Here is a 25,142-nt window from a genome sequence, read left to right as displayed (position 1 = left end):
AGTGTGTTGCAGGTTTTCAGTACAGCCAGATGAGTGGGCTAAACACACACAAACACGATCCCCCATAGAGATGCGCTTGGCCACCCATTATTAACAAAACAGCTGCACAGCAGCTGACGAGAACTGTAACTGATCAGGACCCTATCGGGCCTTCCAGGGACAGACGCCCTCCCCCATATTCTCTGCCTTAGCTCCTCTCTGAAGTACCTAGGTAATAGTATCTGGTGCATATTTCCTGAGTGGTCTTACAGATGTGAAAACCCCCGCCAAATGGAAGATGTTAACTTCTTGATGACCATGAGCACACAGCCCCCAGGCCTTCTAAAAATGCTTTCTTGAAACCCACCGGGGAGTTCGGGCTTCTTGAGTACTAGCAGTCCCAGACTACTAGTATGAAGCCTTACAGTAAACGCTGCACTTTCCTTCCCCACAACCCGATGTCAGTAGAGTGGCTTTACTGCACATGGGTGAGCGGACCCAAGTTTGGTTCAGTAACAGAACTGGCGGACTCCCAGAGTCTGTGGAATCTAGCTTCATGCTCTTAAGCTTATTTCTGAACATCTGACTTAGGGATGCTAATTTTCAAGCTCAGAAACTAAGGCATATTCATGCCAACTTTTCCAGGAGAGAAACAATTTCAGCACCAGTTACAGAATCTAGAAATGACAGAAGTCCTGATACTGCTAGAAATGTGGTCTACCCCTTCTTCCTTTCCTGATTTGCAATCTTTAAAAATACCTACTCCCTCATAGTTAACAAAGAACCTGAGTAACTCCTGGTCAACTACTTATGGCTTAATTTACGTAACAGAAGCATTTGGGAACCCTTCCACCAAAATGAAATACGTCTGTTAGGAAAAATCCTGAATTACTAAGAGTGTACAGGAGGGAGATAAATTAAATAATTAACATGCAAATAATATTTTCATCTGCTTTCAGACTCACAACTAGGTAGCTGAGCAACAGGCAATAGTAGAGCGATACTGTTATCATGCTTTCTCTGTCTTTGTTTTCCTCAAAACATGCTGAGACTGTGGCAGGATCAGAGACCCAAGGGAGGATTTTGTTTGAGAGAGGGAGGGAAGGGGGGAGGGGAAGAACAGTGCTAAACATCAACCATATCATGGACACACACCCTGGCTGCATCCTTCCAGCCTGGTACAAACTCCCTCCCTAAAAGCCTTTACTATATGAATTCTCACCCCCGCTCCTCTTTTGCATTTTTCGGCCAGCTTGACCGTGTATTTGTTAGCTGTCTATAGTTTGTCTTCCTCTCTACATTACACATTATTCTGGGGAAAATCTATCTTTGTCTTTCCCTGTAAGTCCAGAGTGGTCCTTTGCACACAGTAGCTAATGAGTAAGATCTGTTCAACTAAACTTGCAATCACCATATACAACAATTAGATTACAGGAGAATGAACAGCAGTCGCTGACTATTTTGTCTACTATTTCTGATTAACGAGGAGATGCTTACAGTTCAAGCTCATGCTAGAGGGTTTCATAAGCAATGATTGCTGGTGATAAGAATGGCCGTCAGTCTGCCATGGGTCAAGTGATGTCAGAGGAAACAAGAGACAGCTGGCACATGATCAAGGAGGAAGGACAATATACGCAAACAGGGAAAGTTGAGAGAAGAAGAGAAGGGTACTGTGGAAATTTAAGAGCAAGTGAAAACACTACATTCTCCTGTAAGGCAAGCATAGTAAAACTAAGATTGCTCATGGCCAGAGGCACCTACCTGCATCTCAGTTGGTCTTAAAATGAAGGAAATGAGTTTTTCAACCTTAGCAGTAACTTTTTACATAGTTACTTTCAAGAATTCAATATGATTTTTCATGGTGAATCAACTTTTACAAGTCAGATTCACATATGCGATACAGATAATTTGTATACCCTAAATATATTTGTGAGCTTACCCTAAAAGAGGACTCCCCAATTCAGTTCTAATTGTATTTCTAATTAAAAACAAACAGACAGACCCTACCTTCCACTCGGGGTCATGCTTTCTTTTGTCCACAGAGGATTTCTCCCGTTCCCTGGCTTTCTTGTAAGCTTTCTTTTCTTCAGCCATTAGAAGTCTAGCGATTTCCTAAACAAAATCCAGTCAATATCATTGACTGCAAAGTTGCAGGTAGAAAATTGGGATAAATTGGGATAAAAACTGGGATATTTCCAAAGAATATTGGCTAAACAAATTAACTAACACGAACTCACCTCATCCTGAGCTACCTGAGCTGCTCTCATGTCCACCTGGGTAGCCTATGGTATAGAAAATACAAAAAAGTATAATTTAATTGGAATCTATGTTGTTCATTTAAAAAAAAAATCTTACATAAAAATAAATTGGTATTTGAAACTAGTGGTGATTAACACCCCTGAAGATGATAATCAGTTGGTATACTTTTGTTAGCCAGAGCAGGGTCTATTTTTATCAAATTCTACAGTGGATTCTTAGAGAATTATCAGAACTCAATAAAGGAGAGACAGGGATATGGAATTCTGTTGCTAATGCTTACGCAGTGAGTACAACTGGACACGTTATTCCTATTGTCTTGATTTTCCCACCCATAAAAAAGGTATCAGTTTCTTGACAGAGAGAGGACTATAATGTCTGTTATATAATATCAAGATTGATTCAATTCACCAAAAACCCACTAATTCATCTAAAATTCTGTATTAAAGTTTGCTCACCAAAATTTCTTCTTCTTGCAGTTTTCTGGCAATTTCAGCATCATACCATTCCTGATTCCTGTTGGTCACTCGTGATGGAGTAGAGACCGCTTCTTTCATCACTCTGGGCTTCGTTCCTAGAAAAAACTCAGTGCAGTAAGGCTACTGAGTGTGTTTTCTGAAAAGTTGCAAAATTTATGATAAAGAAATTCTTCTTCAGTATCTAACAGTGACAATACTGCCTCCACTCTAAAATTCAACGTAGGGTGTGCTGGAAATAATTGTTTCCCCTAGGCATGCAAGAGGTGATACAGGTAATCCACACATTTAAAACAAAGTTACCCACCCAAACCTGCTTGGTAAAAACTGCCCTCTCACATAGCTTCTCCAGCAGTAGAAAATCATACAAGGAACTATAAGTGAGACTTTTGCAAAACAGGAAGTGAAAAAAGATTAAGTCCCTGAAATAAAAAGAATTTAGAGAAAAGCAAGTTATTAGGAGTTTTAAAGAGACTAAACTGTCAAGGCTGGAGGAGGTGAGAGGCTTTCCATCTTTCTACCTTGGCCCTGCACACCTTACTTCAGAGGGAACAGAAACAGCGTCACCTGGGAGTTATGTGACAGTCCCTATTAACCAATCTGTGGCCCTGCCGTGGCTTCTGCTCTTATGGCCTCCAAACCCACTTGCTTTAGAGCTTTCCCATAGCTCTGATCAGCTTAATGTTGCTAAATTTTAGGGAAGATGTAACATAAGTGAAATGTCAGAGGGCACAATGACCTTAGAGTTCTATTGTTCTGAGGAGAAAGGAACACGGGGACTGGTAGAGAATTTTGGCTTTTTACTTTGAAATTTTATAAGCAGCATATATTCTTTTTATAACTTTCAATTAAGTGGTAAATGCTAATGGTTATTCTAAAATTGTGGGTATCCTTCTTTGTATCCTTTATAAATTACAATTATTCAAAAATGTGACTGTATTACATTCAAAAATAATAAAAAATTTTAATGCAGTGAATAAGATTAACCATCTGGAATAGTGACTCTCAGTAAATGGATTACTAAAGGGAGAAAGAAAATTTACTCCTAGTTGCCTATTTCTTTACATTAGAGGTTCTCAATCATGTCTATATATTAGAATCACTTGGAGTACTTTATATACACATGAAAATTTTTGATCCAAACCCCTGAGATTCCAATATAAGTAGCCTGGGTGAGATCTGGCCTTTGTTAGTTTATTTTAAATCTTACCAGTTGATTCTTAATTGCAATTACCATTAGAACTACTAGTTTGGTGTATTATGTCCATCAAATTAACTGTACATGAAAATAATTTTTATCAAAATGCCTCAGCACATGATTCACTTGCTTTAAACAAAAGAGGAAAAAGGAAAGAAAAAAATACAACTAAATTCTGGGCAAATGAAGAGTTTAAATTATCTGGTGAAGCCTCTTTTTGAACTTTAAACCTAGCTTTGTGGTAAATCCAAAAGCCACAAACTCATCTGCCTTTCCACAAATAAAGACTATTAAACCTGGCTTTCTTACCTTCAGGTCTATTAGCACCTGATTACCCAGAATACAGAATCTACTTCAACTTCACATTATCTCTAGAGCTACTGAATCTTATGCTAAGCTGGGCTGGTTTTAACGCAGGTTTCTGAGTGGTCTGGGACAGTCAGGAAACAGTGGTATACTCACTCCCAAGAGTAGATAAAACTCCTTGAGTTATGATTAGCTTAGTCATAACTAGAAGGGAAGATTTCAGGGAAAAATAAGTAAAATTAGATAGGGAGGTTGGCATTGGGAAAAGTCAGTGGACAAGATAGGTTGCTATACCATATGCCCTTCTACAGAAATGGCACTTCCACGAGCAACCCAAAGCCTAGCTGAGGACGACAGGGGAGATCACACTTATGCCCTGCTCTTTCAATTTTGCCATCTGGGAAAAGAAGTACAATGGAAATATGCTCAGATTTGGAGAACTAAACTTTCTCCACTACTATGCCTCCTACTCTACACCACAAAATTAACTGAGAAAATATTTTGTTTTAATACCAATCAAAGATGCTTGGAAGGCATTCAAATGAAATAGTCAAACAAGGAGTCTTATTTGGTTTGAAAGGTGTTAAGAGTGTGACTTCTTGGCAGTTAAAAAGAGAATTACACATGGGAATTCCCTGGCGGTGCACTGGTTAGGACTCCGCGTTTTCACTGCCAAGGGCTCGGGTTCAATCCCTGGTCAGGGAACTAAGATCCCGCAAGCCACGCAGCATGGCCAAGGAAAAAAAAAAAAAAGAGAGAGAGAGAGAATGACATACAGATCGATGGAACAAAACAGAGAGCCCAGAAATAAGCCCATGCGTATATGTTCAATTAATTTATGGCAAAGAAGACAAGAATACACAATGGAGAAAGGACAGTCTCTTCAGTAAATAGTGCTGGGAAAACTGGACAGCCACATGCAAAAGAGTGAAATTTGACCACCAACCTATACCATACACAAAAATTAATTCAAAATGGTTTAAAGACTTGAACATAAGACCCACAACAACAAAACTCCTAGAAGAAAACATAGGCAGTAAGCTTCTTGACACTGGTTTTGGAGATGATTTTTTGGATTTGACACCAAAAGTAAACTCAACAAAAACAAAAATAAGCAAGTGGGACTACAACAAACTAAAATCTTCTTCACAGCAAAGGAAACCATCAACAAAATAAAAAGGCAACCTACAGAATGGGAGAAAACATTCACTAATCACATATCTGATAAGGAGCTAACATCCAAAATATATAAAGAACTCATACAACTCAACAGCAAAAACACAATCTGATTAAAAATATGGGCAGAGGATCTGAATAGACGTTTTTCCAAAGAAGACATACAGATGGCCACCACATACGAAAAGGTGAACATCACTAATCATCAGGGAAATGCAAATCAAAACCACAGTGAGGTATCACACCTCACGCCGGCTAGAATAACTATTATCAAAAAGACAAGAAATAAGTGTTGGCAAGGATGTGAAGAAAAGGAAACCCCTGTGCACTGTTGGTGGGAATGTAAATTGGTACAGCCACTATGAAACACAGTTCAAAAGTCCCTCAAAAAATTTAAAAAAGTTAGAACTACCATACAATCCAGTACTTTCACTTCTGGGAATTTATCTGAAGGAAATGAAAACACAAACTTGAAAAGATATATGCACCCTGTGCTTACTGCATTATTATTATTTACAATAGCCAAGACATGGAAACAACCTAAGTGTCCATTGATGGATGAATGGATAAAGAAAATGTTACATACACACACACACACACACACACACAGGAATATTATTCAGCCATAAAAAAGAATTAAATCTTGCCATTTATGACAAGAGGGGTGGACCCTGAGGGCACCACGATAGGTGAAATAAATCGGAAAGAGAAAGGCAAATACTGTACGATTTCACTTATATGTGGAATCTAAAACAAAATAAAAAATCCTGAGCTCAGAGATACAAAGAATAGATTTGTGGTTGCCAGAGTAGGGGGTGGGCAAAATGGGTGATGAGAGTCATAAGACACAAACTTCCAGTTATAAAATAAGTAAGTCACGGGGATGCAATGTATAGCATGGAGACTATAAGTACTGCATTGCATATCTGAAAGTTGCTAAGAGGATAGATCCTAAAAGTTCTCAACACAAGAAAAAAAATTTGTAATTATGTATGGTGACGGATGTTAACTAGACTTATTGTGGTGATCATTTTGCAATATATACAAATATACACTTGAAAGTAATATAATGTTATATGTCAACTATACCCCAATAAAAACAAACAGCTATATTTTGAGGTAATATCTCTCTAGGTCAAATATTTAGAGGGAAAAAGAAGAGTTTATTTGAACTCTTGATATATCTTTGGAACTTGCATGCCTCATAAGTAGACAATTTCTACAGCCTGGAATACTAGATTTCTGGACTGACAGGACTGCCCATTAAATGCAGTATACTCCATAGCAAAGGTGAAAAGAGCTTTTGTAAGTATGTAATGAGGAACTTCAGATAGTACAGTGTAAGGTTGTCATTATAGAAAACAGAGATGCTCTAAAATGTTATTAAACATAGTTAATTCAAAGAAATTACCAAAATGGCTGCCTTCACTGTGGAAACCTAAACATAATTTGGAAACTAGCTTTCAAAACACCAGGTGAACCATACTTTCAAGAGTTCCACGTTCATTTCTTAATCAAATTCTTGCTTATCTTTCTCTGTTCATCATTCTCCAGTCTGAGGACACAAGAACCTCCCTCAATGAACACAAACAAAGCTTACCTTTCAAGAAATTCTGATAAAATAAAACTGTTAAAAGTACTTGTACTCAAGATAAACTTATCCCAAACTATGGAATATGGTAATATGATGACACATGGATCCTGATACCATTCAACAGTATTTTGTAATAAGCCATTCTGACACTTGGGGAATATCATAGCAGAATGGTGTTTAATGGCTCTGAGAGGTTAGAAGTTGACTGGCAGAAAATTAATAAGCTGTTGTAATTTAATAGCTCAACAGAGATGTTTACCCTCAAAGGTGGTATGGATTTACTGCCCTTTAGAAAATTAACCAATCTTATATTTAATTTAGCAATTTTATTCTGTATTCCATTTTCAACTGATTATAAAACCATGTCCTTCAGATCAATGCTCTTAGAACTGGCTCTCTGTTGTCCTGCCAGTTTCTTCATTATTAAGTTAAATACAACTTTGTCCTATGCTAACAACTTTAAGAACTGTGCTTTCACAACAGCAAGAATAGACACCAGTATCTAATAATTATATTTTAATGTATCTTCTGACTTATTCTGGGTAGCTGGGGGGGAGGGGCATCGCAAATTCAGCCGCCTACAGGGCCCACGTAGGTAAAGTTTGCAAAGTAAGTTGAATATAAAATGACAGACGCTGGCAGCTATGTTGTAGCCATTTTAGTAGCTGCCTAGTCACACTGTTTTTAAACCCTTATGCTATTAAAATAAAAGAAACAAAACATTTGCCTACAACTCCAGTACTAGGGCCTGTGAGTCAGTGTTTGTTTCATATTAGTTCCACCCTTTCTAAGCCTGTTTAAGATACCCTCAAGTATACTAAAAGCCATAAAGATTTAACCAGCCCTCAGAGCACACTTAGAAGGTTGGAGTCACAGAGTCAGAAATGTGGAGGTCGATGTAATCACCATTCCTCCCCAGTATCTTTTGGACTCCAACATGTCTTTCTAAATCTGGATCCAGTGTAACTTACTCATAAAGCCTCCTCCAGGTAGATTTTATCACTTCCTCCTCTACTGCCCCACAGCTCTTTGTTAAAAGTATATCAAATTTGCAATTGTTTGTCTTCATATCCATCTTTTTGGCTTGACTCATGAAACTTCTGAGGCTCAGATCCAAGCATCCATCCCCAAACATAAAGCCTGAGGCAAGAATATTTGTGGCAGACACTCATCTGGCTTGCTGAACTGAATTTTCATTTTCTTTATCACCAAGTCCTTTAAAAACTTAAAGGACTAACGTGATAGAAAGAGATAACATGAAAGGAAGAACCAAAAGAATCAACCTGAACCTGTAATCTAGAAACCACTTTCCAGACCAGGAGTAGAGGTTGGCTGGGCAACAGTAATGGAAGTAAGTAAGAACGGTCATCTCCTTGGTACTTTTTTCCCAATAATCCTCGCGTCTCTGTAAAACTTCCGTAAGAGCAAAACAGAACTAGGGAGATGAGTGTGGTCTACTTAAAACACCAGACAGGGCAGTACTATGACTTGCAGTGGTACAGTCACACGGAAGACATCACAGCGGCAGTTTCCAGACAAGAATAGAGAGAACCATTGCTATGTCAGTGACGGACTTCAGAGTTAGGCCTCATGGATGCCAGAAATTTGAGGCTTAAGACTAATGTTCACCTCGTTCTTATGTAAGTACCAAGAACTTACCTCATATTGGCACTTCAGAACACCAATTGTAGAGTTAGAGTTGAAGATGGTTAAAGCACAGGAAGGAACTCAAGGCAATTGTTTTCAAACTTTAAGTACATAAGAATCACCTCCTGGTCTAAAACAAACCCGAATTGCCATGCTGCACTCCAGAGATGATAACATATGTAAGACCCAGAAATCTGAATTTTTAGGAAATAGCCCAGCTGATTCTGATGAAAACAAACTTGAGGCTCACTATTTGAAAAACGCTATCTTAAGAGACTGCCTATCCCATCTCTCACTTTACACATGGGAAAGATGAGGTCAAGAAAATCCAGTACTTCCAGCCCCGCAGGTCTTCTAGTTAGGCAAATACTATGAAGGTGGTGTTACTAAACCTTCTGGGTTCACTGAATCAAAACCAGAAACTCAAGAGCATTGATTTGGTATCAGAATCTCTGATATATGGTCTTGGCAAATTAAAAATTGTATCTGGGATGGGTACCTCCACTGCAATCTGGAGCTGGAAGAATGTTGTAAGGAATGAGTGTATTCTCTTAGAAGGCAGAGATTTGAGATTAAGTAAATACCTTTTTGTAATATTTGGCTCCAGGATTTATTTCCAAGCCAGGAGCACAAACCAGAGAGAAAGGACAGGTTGTTTACGATGCTTATTAAATACATTTGTTTGTATGTATATACATGATACCAGAACTTCCAACGAGGCTGCCCTTTATTACCTGCGTCACGGAGTTGGTGCCGTTCCTCGCTCTCTGAGAAGGGAGGAGCCCTGGGCCTGTGCTTCCTCTCTCTGTGCTCACCTTGCCCATGGTCGCTTCTATATACAGCTTCCTTGCAGTGAAGCCCCGCTTTCTGTGAGGCCTCGGGAGAAAGTTGGTCTTGGTGCCTGGACTGTTTTTCCCAATTCCGAGTTCGATGGCTATGGTTAGTCTCCCAGTCTTCCGATTCAGTGCTCAGAAACACCTCACCACTGATCTTGGGGAGAGGAGGTCTTCGGGGCCTCTCGTGACCAGATTGTTTCCTTTCAGGCTGCTCAGTGTTAATTTGGGGATCGTCCCTCACTTTACCCAAGCTAGAGGATGAAAGAGGTTTCTCTGATGAACAATGCTCTTCCAGTTCTTCCAAGTTCTCCTGTGGATGTTTCGATTTCTCCTTTCTCTGCTTCACAGTCTTTTCCTCACTTTGGGGTCTATAAGACTTTGAGAATCCAGAACCCAACTCCCTTGCCCTCCTTGACCGTGGCTGGTCTGAGCGGAGGTGGAGGAGTGTGAAAAATAGAAATGCAAGTTAACTTAATGAGAGTATGAACTCACTACAGGACAGAGGCAGGGCCCAAGTTTAACATATTTTAAAATGAAGAAGATTACTTTTTCAACTTAACAATCTGAAACGAAGAGATGAGCAATTTGCTGGAATGGTCCATGCATACATGAAGGATTCTGGGTACATAGCAAGAAAGGTAAAAAACTAAAATGAAAGTAAGTGAAAAAAAGTAAATCCGAAAGAAGAGCTTGATCATGATTAGCGAAGAGTTAACACATACTTTAATATTTGCCAATAACAAAATTTCTAGTCATTAAATGTTTAATTCTATTTATAAAACCAATTTGGAACTAGTATATGGGGGAAAAGTGAGAGTTGAAGGAGTCTTATAAAACAGAAAAAGAACTAACTTTGTGATTCCAGTCAGAGACTTTCAAATATTCTTATTGGAAATAACAATAAATCTATGTCAGAATATTGCTAATTTCTACTTAGTCCACTAGAGTGATGATCCACAGATTTTCATGTTCCTCTGTCCTCTCCCCATAGGTGGCCAAAGCCAACACTCCCAGCCATGTTACAGTTCAGTGTGGAAGAAGAGGGAGTAAAGGAGAATTTTAAGTGAGTAAATGACCGTATTATCTTCGGATAACTCTGTTCCTAATCTTACTTGAAATTCTTCAGAGGAAAAAAATTAAAAAGAGATGCCATAACAGAATACATAAAAAAAGAGTCACTTCCTAAATACATTTCAAAAAACTTTATGATATTGTTTTCTGGCTATAAAAATACAATATGTGCTAAATATACAAGTCCCTAAGTTTAACACAAACTGCAGAAACAGCACACAGATGGGTGTTTTTTTGTCAGGTCTCATTTAAGAACAAGCAAACTGTGAAAACAAAGGAAGTAAGTTAACAATGCACATTGCAAGAGCATATTTATTTTAACATTTTCTAAGACTTTTACTTTAATTGGGAAGTAACAAAAAGAAATCCTAATTCTGTGGAAAATTGCTAAGATAGCCAAGATTCCCTGTTGGAATTAGTCACTTGCTGAACTGCTTTTGAAACAGCTACTGTAATTGGGTGGGATGTAGAAAAAATAAACGACCATAAATTTCCTTAGTTATTAGGGGTTTTGTTTGCTTGTTTTGTTTTTGTTAAAGTGTGTTATGGTGAAGGAACAGAGGTAGGGGAGATGTGTTAAATGTATCTCTTATGCCATAAGCTTCCACTAAAAACTCCAAATTGTTTCCTCTTGAGCTTTCCAGAAGAAAAGAACATTTGCCTCAGAGATGACATCTAAATTAAAATCTGTCTTCTAAAAAGCCTGTAGAGGTATTTATCTTCATAATTTATGGTAAAACTTATTTTTTACAAAAGCAGAAGTGAAACAGAACAATTACTCTCTGTAATAAAATAAAGTATCTACTCTTTTAACCAAACTGTTATTTTAGGAGTATCTTGACAGCTGAGAAAGAATCAATTCACTACTGCCGTGAATTAACATAATACTGACCAGCTACATAAATGGTGACCACAACTAGGAGACAATGGTTTAGTGTTAATACCTATGTTCCCACAGAAAATTGCAGGAGTGAAGTCTGCCTTTAAGCCCAAAAAGAGACAAGAAAGGTTTTGTTTTCAACATGGATGTGTCAAGTTATGACTGTTTTGTTTTTTATTTTTACTTCTTTCTAAAAAGTTAACAAATATTAGTAGTTTTACTTTAGGGAAGTGTGTTGCAAGAATTAGAACAGAGCTGTCACTACGTTTTCACAGAGTTGAGAGGAAAAAATATTTATTGTGATCACTTGTGATATCTTTAAACCTGGGAAAGAAAAAAAAAAAAAGACAGCGGTGGAGGAATCTGTCTGAATCCTTTAAAACCCAGTCCAGTTAAGGACTGAGACTTTTATGTTTCTTGAGACCAAGTTATTTGGCAAATATAATTAATTTCCTTATAGCCAATACATACATGCATATATATGTATATATGTATACATATGTATACACCCACACATATGTTTGCATATATATATATGTTTGCATATATATGTATGCAAACATTTGATTTGTGTGCTTCCATGTTTGTCTTTCAAAATAAAATGATTTTTGTTTAAATAGACAAAATACTATGTAGTACACACATTACATTAATATATGTATAAATAATAGTACTTTAGAGTTTATAAGTCTTCAGAAAAATTACATTGTTTAATCTTCTCAACATCCATGTGAAGGATTTATTTTTAGAATCTCCATTTTAGAGATGAGAAAAAGGCTTAGAGTGATTACAGTAGACAACTTCCTTAACATTACAATTTTTCTAAGGAATGGATGAAACGTGAATCAAGGTCTAATGACTCCAAAGACCATGACTTAAAGTCTCTAATATGCTTGCAATACAGGTAAGTGGCTTTGAAAAAAAAACATGGATTCATAAATGAATAAGATATACCATTTCAATCGATATAAATCTGACAGATGTTTTGGATAATTTAAGATTTGTAGAAAATCTATAAATGATTATTCTTAAAAGGTTAATTTATTAAAGTTTAAGTAAAATGAAAGCTAAAACGACCACTTCTGTAATGATTTGCTGTGATTATTATAAGACAGACAAAAATCATATTGCACGCAAAGAAGTACAATTAAAGAATATCCCTTATGTGTTGGGAAAGGACCACTGCAAAGAACATAAGGCTGCTTTGTAAATGTGAGCTGGACTGCAATATGGTTTCTGTGGAACTCAACTTAGTCTAACTCAAAGGCATATAAATGAAGATCACGTGTTCAGCGATACATCGTCTCCCGACAACAACACAACTGAAGAGAAATTCCAACAGTACTTTACAGGCACATTCTCAGAAGGTCACTGTTTTCTCTAACCAATCCGCCCCCAGCTCCAAAAAAGTAGCATATATGCCATTCTCCATAACTTTACAAAAGCAGTTAAATAGAGATTTGTAAAAATTTTAGGTGTCCCTGAAAATCCACTGAATTCTTAACACAGTCTAGAGAGATGAATCAGTATGTCAGCACTCTGGTCAAAACCACCAGGTTTGAGTCCCAATTCAAGTTAGTATAAGGTTTTAATAGAGGAATGCTAAAATTAGTACTTTAGTGTACTTAATTTACTTACCACCCTAATGTTTTATGCCAGACCACATTTCTAAGATTTTAATTAAAGCTGACGAGTAACTCTTTACCTTCTGACCTCTAGTACAGAAAAATACGGCAATAATTTTTCTTTTTAAATGATGTATCACATTTGATTAGAAAAACCAGCATAAGAAAAATGGCTATCAAAAAAGAGCTGAGCATTTTACATATGGAAGAACAGCACACCAAGCAATAAGTAGAGAATCAACCTGCTTACTGATTGTGTTATAAAGCTGAGCTCTACTGATTAGGATAGATTTAGAACAATGTGACTGCAAGACTCAAACTATAATAATCCTATCACCTACATATATGTATCTTTCATTCTACTCATCAAAGACAAATACCTACTTACCTTTTATAATGAAATTATAGAAAAGCAATTGACAATTAATTTTCAAGGAACTTGGGGATTACTGACCTTAAAATCTTTACTCTCTAGAAGCTGCTTTTAGATTTTATTTAGCTGGTATCCTAAGTATGGTCTCCAAGCTGAACTACAATAAATACTGACACTAAAAACTATAGGAAATGTCTTTCCTTTGACAGATCTTTAAAAAGGACTGAACAATATTTGCCAATACTCATTTCCCAACACACTTTTAAGATAAAGAATCACCACCACCACAAGTGCCACCACCACACCATCACCACCACCACCACATTGCAAAAGCAAGCACTAGAGAAGGGATCTCTCTATCTCAGAAATTTTTCTATATGGTAATCAAATAGCAAAGAAAGCATCAAGAGCAAAAAATGAACAGAGAATCTTAAAATTCAATTTTGTCATCAGCAGGCTAACCCATTGGCCTAGGTTTAAAAGATAAGAAGCATGGAAAAAAAGCTTTGGTATCCAGTAACTGATAAATCCTGTACCTCCTTTATTATTTGTGCCACTTTGCTGCTTCAAACAGTACTGCCCAGATTTCCTTGAGAAAGATCAAGCCCAGAGACTCATATGTCACTTTTCCACACCCCAGTTTATGTGCTTAGAATGTAATACAACATTCCAAGTAGCAACAGTGCAAAAGAATGCATGCCAAATTTTCCTAAACTATATTCAAGTGTTAACAGCCATAAAAATGGCTCTGGTCATCCAACTAAAGAACAGATGAATTTATTAGATAAGATAAAATTCCACCACAAATCTAAAGGGGCCCTAGGGTCACTTTACAGACAAATTTAAAGGGGTGTCTTGCAACTGAGTCTAAGGATAGAGTAGGTCATGATGTAAGAACTTACCTCCATCTTCATAATAGTAACTATCACCATAAGCATTGGCTCCAGGGGACTCTGGAAAGTGTTTTTTTCGCTTTTTCTCTTCCTGTAACTCTTTTTCTTGCAAGAGTCGAGCTATGTCCTGCAAATACAAAGAAAAGGGAAATAAATATGACCAGAGAATGAACAAACTCCATACAGTGACCCTACAGGTCAATGGTCTGACATTCCACTGCCAGGCTTTTGTGGCTCTGCCTCCAGCTAGGCTCTCTAGACGTTCTGCTGTTAAGCTCATTCTGTCCAAATGCCACAGATGATTGCTCAATAGGAAGGGCACAAGATCCAGATGAGAGGGAAAGGTTTTTTTAATTGAGTTTAAATCTAACTCAACTTGAAGACATTCAAATGTAATGTTCCTAAAGCTGGTTATAGAACAGAATTTTTTAAATACATATTTATGGGCCCTTTTTCCAAGATGATGATTCACTAAGTCTGAATGAGGAAGAGTACCATAATCTCTAAACTTTTATAAACTGTATTTACAATGTAATTTAAAAACGTTTTTAAAAGAATTTTTCAGTTGATTCTGATTTAGCTTTGCATTAGAGGACCACTGTCTTAACTATCAATAAAAAAGAGAAAACAGTCTTCCTCCTGTCTCCTCTCTGCTCTATCTCCAGGCAAGTTTTTAGCAGTTACTGAGTGACGAATAATAACATTCTGACTGCGTCCCCTAAACGATTACCGCCCCCCATGAAAACAAAGGTATATACAAATAACTGCAATACAACTAAATTATAAATGCCTCAAAAAAGAGGGTAAAATGTCTATGGGAGCACAAAAGAGGGAATATTATTTCTACTCAAACGGATTAGTTCAAGGCTTTGCATTAATGTTAGGTTTTGAACAAAGAACTGGATTCCAACAGGCAAGGGAAGAACAGAGAACAACATCAGCAAAGTTATAAATATTTTAATGGGCGTCAATCTAGGGAACAACCAATAGTCCAATTAGAACACTGGATGTGGGGTGTTACAGAGAAAGGTGAGGCTAAAAAACCTCACCTGGGTCATAGGCGCCCTTTACAGACAATCTTAAGAAGTCTGGCGTCTGTAGTGTAAGGGATGAGGGGTTCCTAAAGGTTTTGCGCTAGAAAGTGACAATGTTCTGAATTTAAAGATTATTTCTATGAAAGGCCCAATAAAATAGCACATAGACTTTGTTCACGTACACTTTTTTGGAAAGAAGATCCCTAGCCATCATCAGATTCTTAAAGATCTTACAAATACGGCAACAATACTCACCGATGCAAACGGTAATAACAGCCATAGGTAGTTTGAGGGGCTAACTTCCTTATATGTACAATGAGGAATATAAGATGTGCTCAGATGTAAATGGTGCAAATTTTGAGGCAAGAATTAATCACTATTCTTCTTTTTGCAATTTTCTGAATAAGTCAAAGTGAAGAATATACTAAGACTGCAAGGCAAATAAAATTCATCTGAATGACTCAATTTCTCTTATATCAGTGTAGAAATAAGTTGGATACTAAGGCTAGGTTAATTAGCAAATGTTATCCATATACTTGGCTTTTAATGTTCACAAAAAAAAAGCCTTACAAATCTGACTTTATGTTAAGTACATGCCTAAATTCAAACTTATAAATATACTATTAACATATATCCTTTAACTGATTTCTATGCTGGAAATTTCTCATAAGTCTGTAAAATATATACATATATATTGATAAGTAAACCATGTAAAAGCACTCACAAAATACTGCAGCTCAGAATGAAAGGTAAAGAACACAAACCCACTTAAAACACAAGTATAATTTTCATGCAAAGAAATCTGAATATCTAATACTTTGATGGAAAAAAATCCCCTAAACCTAAAGAATATGATGATTTTCTTTTTCCCTTCCAGTTCAAGTCAGAGATGCTTTAGAGACACTGGGAGAGAAACATTAACTACTAAAATGGATTTCTTTGGGCCTGAATTCTTTATCTGTAAAATAAAAGGTCTGAACTACTCAACCTTAAAGTCAAATGTCTTGACACCCTAATGCACCATTTTAATAAATCTGGGAGTGTTACCAGGTGCCATCCCCTGTGCCAGGTTCATTGTATTTGATGTCTTGCAAAGCAATATACCAGTCAGTTAGGAAAAGAGAGAGGCGTGACAAGATAATTTATTCTCCCCAAAGTAACATCTGTTACAGAGTTTCCCAAATCCCTATTTATTTTATTGTAAAAGTAGGAAGAAAAATGTAAACACTTCCCTGAGTTGTCATGTTTACTAAGCACCCAACACTCATTTTCCTAAGTGGTTTGTTTTACTGAAAACAAAAAGTTTCCCTTGATATAACTGAATAAAAATATAAAGGAAAATTACCAGGTCCAACTGCCAGTAGAAATTATTCAACTGTACTCCAGGGACTTCATAGTTGCTTTGCTGCTATTGAATTTAGTCCTAATGAATACATAGTAATAAGCCTTCTCAATGTGAAGAGCCAAAGATGAACCATAGAGAAACTAAGGTGATGCCCCTTTTGTACAATGCGTTAGCTAGTCAAAAGGAGGGCTCTTAACCAAGTAGAATAATAATAATCATAATGTGTCATGCACCTTAGCACCCAAACCTTTTGCTCTTCTAACCTCTCAGCTCTTTTCTGAGTAAGCTTCTTCTGTCTGAGAAGAACAAGAACAGCTAGCTAGACTTGAGGAGGGAAAGGATAAAGGAGGGAAAGGAAAATTGCTGCTGTATTATAAACCGTGGTTTAGCCCAAGTCAGTTTTCTTCCCTGCTTTCCAACATTACTGCACAATGGGTTTAGTTAGGTGATTTCAATATAAAAAAATTCCCCTGAAACAAGCTGAAGATGGCAATTATTAGTCACAATGCTTGGATGCAGCTTAGTCACCCCTGACATAAACAACCTCCTTAGTCTTCAGCTTCCTTCCTGTTAAAGGTTAGTCTAGAACAGCATTTCCCAAGCTCTGTTTCTGAGAACACTGGTATCAAAAGTTTCTCCAAAAAAACCAGAAAGCATTCAATAGAAAACATGTATTATATCTAACTCTTTAAACACATTAGCTCATTTTGACACTTTGATAAAAGAAAAGTAACCTGTTATCTTCCTGTAACCCAGGAATTTCCAAATTTATTTTGTGACGGATGCCTTTTTGTTACATAAAAAAATATAAACCTTATGAAACTAGTGTTCAATAAAACATAACTTGGGGGAAAAAAATCTAAAAGAACTCATAAGCCCTTTTGAAGTCACATTCAATTATTTTTTAATTAATCAGGTAGACTTACTTTGGGTTAATATGTAGAAACAACTCTGTTGCATAGAAGACTTTCTAGTAAATACATTTATTGAAATAACACTCAACTCTGGAAAACTGGAAGCTGTGAGCATAAGTAAGGGCACAGGTAAGGATCCCTGGAATGCTAGAGGAAAGTTATTTTAAGAGAAACATAGATTTACTGATTCCCTTCAATGGGTCAAACATTCTGCTAGAGACCTCCTATAGGGAAACAAGATACGTGGTCAATATCGTTAATGTTCCTATCTATTAAGTGCTAGAAGAAAAATGATTAACCTAATGTAAGACACGCAAAGATGAGTGCTCTAAGAGAAGCATTCATACAAACGAGGTGCAATGGAACCCAGAGGAACCCCGAGCATCTTTCTCAAGTAGAAGACAAATTACTGAACTGTGGTGCTGGATCCCTTAGGGTATTTTTATGGTTTATTTGATTTTATATCAGGGTTACTTCCCCCTTAAAGTTTTCACCTCTATCATACAATAGTACTGGGATTCAAAATGAGAAAATCTTGGGTATAAAGACAATCTAAAGGAGATCTGAAAATGTGATTGTCAAATGACTGTCAGAAGAACAAAAAAAAGGAAGCCATTCCATTAGATTGCTAAATTTCTTTTATTAACTAGCAATTAATATATTAACATCTAACTCAGTAGGGAACTCAAAGCAGGAATAAACCCAAAAGGGTTACTCTATAAGACCAGAATAAGAGGGTAACACCAATTCCATTGTTATAAAAACATCAATATAACTAGGATAAAAAGAGAGAAGAATTTTCTCAACCAGAAGCCACCCACTCACTCCCCCTGTCTGGCTATATATGTATAAACCTATTTCTAAAGTGCCAAAACATAGGAAAAAATTTCAATTGCTAAAATTATTATTATCTGAGCTATTCTCTAGATATTACCACTTATATAAATATTTTTTTAGAACACAAATTTCTAATGACCTTAAGAATGCTATGAAAAAGTACCATGGCTCACACTAGATTAATTTTTAATGTAAATTGGTTACTAAGTTTATCCCTGAACAGTTCACATTATAAATGGCTCCAAATTGTTGGACTAGTGCCACAGACTTTTCATAACATGGTTGGCCATGCTACTGTTTATTTACGCAAAAAAAAAAAAAAAAAAAGGTTTTCGCTAAAATAGTTTCACATTCACATATATTTGGACCTAGGTTCAAAGACACACATATGTATACATTCACGCACAATTAGTTAAGAGTTTTATTTAAGAATAACTGAGTTAAATCAACCAAACACACATTTCTTGGCTTCATTAAACAACACTGACAAATGCTAAAGCTGTGACCAAAGAGAAAGATCCCAATAAAATTAATCCCCCCATATTAATCACAAACTCATACAGTCCAGTATTACCAAAGGCTACAAGCCCCTTCAACAGGGCACCAAGAGGAAGGAAGGAAGGAAGAGGGAAAGAGAGAAAAGAGGGAGGGAAAGGAAGGAGGGAGAGGCCACAATGCTGGTAAGAATACAAAAGACCTTTTTTAAACTTTTCTACATCTGTCTCCCCAGTGGAAATGCTACCTTCCTTACATCTGTGCTCTGTTAAAAAACACAACAAAATTATACCATAACAAAGCTAGACATGCTAATTCACCCCCACAAAGTCATATAACTCTACTCATGAACAATGTTGTTCAGAAAAAAATCTGTCCCAAGAGGAAAGGGGCCTTGGATTCTACATCTGGTTGTTTTGGGGGACTATGAACTACCCAAGAGAGTTGACCCCAAAAATCTCTAAAAGAGATTTGGGTGAAAATCCAGAGAGGAATTTTCCACAGCCTTGCCGTTCAGTAAGAACTCATTAGCTAAGCAGACTCTACAAGGAAGCAGAAGAGCACGGGGCGGGGTGAGGAGGGGGAGAATTCAGATAGTTGACGAGTAACAGGCAATGCAAAGTTGGCCAGAAAAATTAGCACAGTTGTCTTAGTTTCCCCTATTAGGCACCCTGGACTAAAATAAATAAGCATTATCATACATCCTTCAACATCAAACTTTACTAATGCAGATTTTGTTTACTTAATATAACAACATACTAGTCAGCTGGAAGTCACATTTTTCTACAACAGAAGAACATCTTGGCAGGACAGCCATCTAATCTAAGGCATCAGTGAAAAGTCAAAAAAAGTCTGAAAGCAGTTTTTTAAAGGCTAGTCTCACTAAACGTCCACAACTGGATTTCTCATCTCTCATTCCACTGCACTGGGGAAGGGGGAACATTTCAGTAGGTCAAACAGTAGTGGAAGGCAATGTAGTAGGAGGGCAGTAAAGGCATAAACTCCTGAAGATCCCTCAGATCAGACCATACTAGAACACACCTAAGCCTGTGTATTGTTTCCCCTTTCTAATTTCACGCTTATCTCCCTATAAGAGAAATCAGAGTTGTTGTAAGGGGCAGAATGGTGGGGAAAACACCTGGCAAGGAAGCAAAAAGGAAAGAGCAACTATTAATTTAATATGTGGCAGAGACTTTTTATACATAATTTTATTTAAACTTCACAACAGCCCTTTGGGGTAAGTGTGGAGTTATCATTGACTTCTTCAATTTGGAACCTGAGGTTCTACATGGTTAAGTGAGATGCTGAAAGTCTCAGCTAAAAGTTAAATGGGTAAGATTCAAACCCAGGATAGTCTAACTCCAAAGTCTCTGTGTTCTATGTTGTGTCACAGTATATCCAGGTCAGAGGCAGTCAGTCAGGAGACTGAACTGTACAGACATTTCTCTGGCATCTTATTGTAGCTTGGGACCAGTAATTTACTTCTTCAAGACTTAATTTCTTCATCTGAAAAATGCAGCTATTCACTACACTACACACTTTATATAGTATAACAATGAGATTATTGTGATTGCTATTTAGATTCCACATGCGTAAAATAAAGTATTTTGGTTTCCCGAATACCGTTTTTCCCCAAATGGGGTGGGGGGGGGTAATTACAGGACACCAGTAGCATTTATAAGAAGCCAACTTCATTACTCTGTGATTTTTAAAATAGAAGCTTTCCTGTCTACAAAACATAATCCCTTCTTTCAGTTGCCAGTTTCATCTCCAAGGCAGTCTTGACTATAGAGATGCAACACATCCTGTAGTAAGAAAGAGCTCCTGTGTTGCCAACAGGAAGGATGAAAAGGAATCCTTAATTCCTACTTACAACTCTGATCATCACGTAATCATGGTTTGTTTCTTAAAGAAATAGCTAAATACACTCACACCAGGCGTCTCACACTCACCTGGCATTGAACAAGGTGTTCCAGAGGAACAAGGATGGCTCAGTGTAGGAACAGGAGATGCAGGCTGGTTCACTGATAACCCTGATTGTATCTATTTAATAGGGTGATCGTATGTGCCAGTTTGCCCAGGAGAGTCCCAGTTTATGTACTTATTAACAGCACCCCCTTTAACCCTGAAAAGTATTTCTGAGTATGCAAAATACGATATGGTTGTTCTACTATCAAAAATAATAAATCATTTTTTCCTTATTAATCAAGACAATGGCCAAGAACAGCACAATAGGTGTAAAAAAAGCAGAGAATCAATGCAAATTGAAAAGGAACCGTCTGAAATGCTGAAAACATAACACAAAAGCAAGTGATCATTAAGTGCAAATTCAAGTCTTCTCACAAACCATATACTACTGCTAATTTTAGCCATTTTCAGCTTTAAAAACAACACAGTTTAAAAATATATACAGAATCAAACAGATCATTGTGTTGAGGCAGCGTATCACAGGAGAGTGAAACCATTAACAAAAAAGAATGAGAGCAATGAACAGTCCCTGACTCCTGTTCAGGCTACACTCAAGGTCTGCTCTCCCTAAAGTTGTGGGAATAACCCGCAGACAGACACCCAGTACTGAGCTGAAGCGTCCCTTAAAAATTCATTTATACCAAGAACTTCAGAACATGATCTTATTCGGAAATAGGATCTTTGCAGATATAATTAAGAGGAGATCATACTGGATTACGGTGGGTCCTCAATCCAATGACTGGTGTCCTTATAAGAAAACAAAAGGACAAAAAGATACAGGGAAGAAGGCCATGTGACAATAAAGGTAGAGACTGACACGATGCAACTACAAGCCAAGGAATGCCAGACAGCCAAGAGCCACCAGAAGCTAGGAGGAGGCAAAGAAGGGTCTTTCCTAATAGGTAGCATGGCCCTGCGAACATCTTAATTTCGATTTGCAGCCTTCAGAACTGTGAGAGAATAAAGTTCTATTGTTTTAAGCCACGTTTGTGGTAATTTGTTACAGCAGCCCTACGGAAACGAATTCACAATTTACGTCAAATTATCCATTATCATCTTTTAAGACTGCACCACTTAAATAACTGGTCAAAGGGCAATAAACAGTGGTTCATGGAGGGCGACACTTGGACTATGCACCCCAAAAGGGGAGAGTTTTGCTGCCCACCCAGCAACCCTACAGTGAGCCCGTGAATACAGAAAGTCACAGCTCTGGAGCTCAGCAGTCCTCCCCTGTGGGGTGGGGGGGCATTCACTAAGTTGTACCTCATCCTTCTTCTCCTGAATGCGTCGTCTCTCGGCCTCAATAGCCAGCTTCTCCTGAATCTCCTGAGCAATTTCACAGTCTTGTTGTTCACTAAAACACAAAGGTGAAAACAACATGAATAAAGAACATAAGGAGTGACTTTTTCCTAAACACAATTTCCTGAATACTCACTATGAGCCAGTGCATATTTTTATCTCACTTAATCTTCACAATAATGATGCAAAGAGGTTGGTATTGTCATATCCTACAGATGAAAAAACTTGAGGCCCAGAGTAGTGGAATCATTTCCCTAAGATTGCAGAGAAAATAAGTGGTAGAATCAAAATGCAATACCCAGACACTACAGTGGAAAGCTCCAGGCTTTTTCTATACTACCATATCACCTCACCCTACTGGGGTCGCTTTACAGAGACAGGCATGTTCCCTCAAAGGAGATGTATACTATGAGAATAAGGTCCACAAATAACCTAATACGTACAGAGTATGCAGAAAAAAATTGGGAGTGAGTTCACTAAAATGTCAATAATACTGTGGCCACCTAAAGGTGGTGGTATGACTTTAAAATGATTTTTATAAATTTTTTAATTAGAGGCATTTTTTTTCAGTTTCAATAAAACTTTTAAAAAGGGGGGAAAAAAACCCAATGTATATTCCCTAGCTTTAGGTCCCAGGAGAAACCTCAGTGGCTGATGCCAGCTTTCTTAATACTCTGGCCACTAAAAAACCCAAATGTTGTAATACTGCTGCTACCACAGTTTTGTTTTGTTTTGGCATTTGTGCATTCAAAAAGATTCAAACAACACCTGCTATCATCCAGGCACCACGCTCAACACTGAGGATACGAAAATAAACAAATCTCCATCCTGCACTCGGAAGCCCACAGTACATTTTGGTGGGAGAAACAAGACAAATCATTTTGGTGGGAGAAATAGATCCTTTAAAACAGCACCTATGAAACAGTGGTTCCAACAGAAAATGGGGTTTGGATCTCTCAGAGATGGCTACAGGTACACAAGTCTTCTGGTTGCAGATTTTAAGAAAAGTCACTGGGCAGCTTATAACTCTAGAGTGTGACAGTGCTGGGGAGCCAGCCTTTACACAGCCTTTACAACCTTTAAGTGCAACTAGGAGAGAGATACAGGCATGTTTAGAGTTCACTATCTAACCGCTAACTAGGAGAGAGATACAGGCATGTTTAGAGTTCACTATCTAACTGCTAACTAGGAGAGAGATACAGGCATGTTTAGAGTTCACTATCTTAAAAGATGCTGGAGCAAAATTACAGTTGTGGTTTATGTATGCAGTTCGTTTGCTACACAAATATTTCCTCTTATTCTCCCCCTGCCAGTTGAACTTAAAGTACTCAGTTAATCTAGTCTTGGTTGTATATTCCATGTTTAATGGCAGTCTCTTGTAACTGAAAAGTGTTGGGTGTGGGGGGCAATAGCCTAACTTCTCTGGAGGAATCGAAATCCATACATTCTATTCTAACAAAACTGAGGGGATGAAGACTATTCTCATTTGTATAAAGAACTGGTCACTTTCAACATGTTTGGAAATAGGTGTAGATGAAAGTAGATGTGTGAGCACATGGGGGTATGTATGTATGTGTATAACGCACATACAGGACAGAAAGGGAGGAAGGGAATACAAGACAGAGAGCACAGGCCAGAAGCAGAAATGGCAAGCTTTTTTAGAATCAGTAGAAAAATCACTGGACAAGATGCCTGGAGACCTGATTTCCAGTCCTGCCACTGTTAACCAGTGAATCATGCCCTCTTATGTCGTCTTATCAGCTATAAAAGTTTTTGGACTTAATGACTTCATATTACAGGTCTAACATTCAAGGATTCTGAACCATTCAAACCACAGAATTGAAAATAAAAATCTACTCATTTTTTATTTCCATACCTTCTTTTCATTCACTTACTTTTTTTTTTTAAACTTACCAAAAAGTGTTTATTAATCTAGTTTTAAAAATATGGAATGCTTCACAAATTTGTGTGTCGCTTTGGCAAACGCTCAGAGTTTTTTTTCCCTGAGTCCCTTAAAGGCAATGGCTATGTTTTATTCATATCTGTGCTCTCTGGTGCCTTTCATGGTGGCAGAGTTATTAGCAAGAGCCAGTAAGAATGTTTATGTACAAAATAAGGAAGCTGAATAAAATCATGAATGAAGTCCTCTCTGAAAATAATAAAATAGCAAAACCCTTCCTCAAAGGCAGCAAAAATAATAGGCTATCCTGTTTATTTAAACATGACAACTAAAGTAAATAGAAGGGTCCCTTCACTTCCTCCTTTACCCCTTCCTCCTCAAAACAATTTTGTGGTTAAATCCACCATTAGAGATTTAGGTATAGGAGCCTCTCTCATAGAAGAAATGTACTCTGTGAGCCTTTAAGACATTAAAAAGAATAAAAAGTCATTTTGCTGGAAGAGACTTTAGACATGATCTCTCCATTTAGGAGGAGACAGAGAAATAACTTTGGTCAGACACTGAAGTTATGAAGAGAACTACGGGTACGATTCAGAGCTTTCCAAAAGATTCTGCCTCTACTTAAAAAGCAAGGGGTTAAAAAACAAACAAACAAACAAACAAAAAAAAAAAAAGCAAGGGGTTTGGGACTTCCCTGTGGTCCAGTGGTTAGGACGTGGTGCTTTTACTGCTGGGGCACAGGTTTGATCCCTGGTCGGGGAACTAAGACCCCGCAAGCTGTGCGGCGCAGCCACAAAAAAAGAAAAGCCAGGGGTTCGAGGAAAATAGGAGTAGCAAACACTGCTAGGAAACAATAAAGGAACCCAACAGACCTCATAAAGTTCTTTGACATCCAGTATTTCACTGGATTCCCCACAAAAGCCCAGGAGGCAAAGGGGACAGAGATCATCTCCCCCCTGTACAGGTAAGGAAAACTGAGTCAGAGAGGTGGACCAAATGACTCAAAGTCATCAGTGAAGAGTGCTGAGTCCACACCAGAA

General features: G+C 37.5%; 1 protein-coding gene across 6 annotated transcripts in view; it reads right to left on the bottom strand.

Annotated features, from left to right (window-relative positions):
• Positions 1–25,142, bottom strand: part of CCDC50 (coiled-coil domain containing 50) — a 66,623-nt gene that overhangs the window by 14,342 nt on the left and 27,139 nt on the right. For 3 of the 6 annotated variants that reach the window (XM_036849800.1, XM_036849799.1, XM_036849801.1), the window contains exons 4-9: positions 22,167–22,257; positions 14,320–14,437; positions 9,367–9,894; positions 2,694–2,809; positions 2,217–2,261; positions 1,987–2,091 (exon numbers count right to left, since the gene is read on the bottom strand). In XM_036849800.1, coding sequence (XP_036705695.1) covers positions 1,987–2,091; positions 2,217–2,261; positions 2,694–2,809; positions 9,367–9,894; positions 14,320–14,437; positions 22,167–22,257 — 1,003 coding nt within the window. The remainder of the gene's footprint in view (positions 1–1,986; positions 2,092–2,216; positions 2,262–2,693; positions 2,810–9,366; positions 9,895–14,319; positions 14,438–22,166; positions 22,258–25,142) is intronic. The other 3 variants (XM_036849805.1, XM_036849804.1, XM_036849802.1) reach the window with 2 other exon arrangements.

Source organism: Balaenoptera musculus, chromosome 4 (genome assembly GCF_009873245.2).
Source record: "Balaenoptera musculus isolate JJ_BM4_2016_0621 chromosome 4, mBalMus1.pri.v3, whole genome shotgun sequence".
NCBI classification, from domain to species: Eukaryota; Metazoa; Chordata; class Mammalia; order Artiodactyla; family Balaenopteridae; genus Balaenoptera; species Balaenoptera musculus.
Note: the sequence above shows the minus strand (reverse complement) of the source record. Positions and strands in the feature narration are given on the sequence as shown.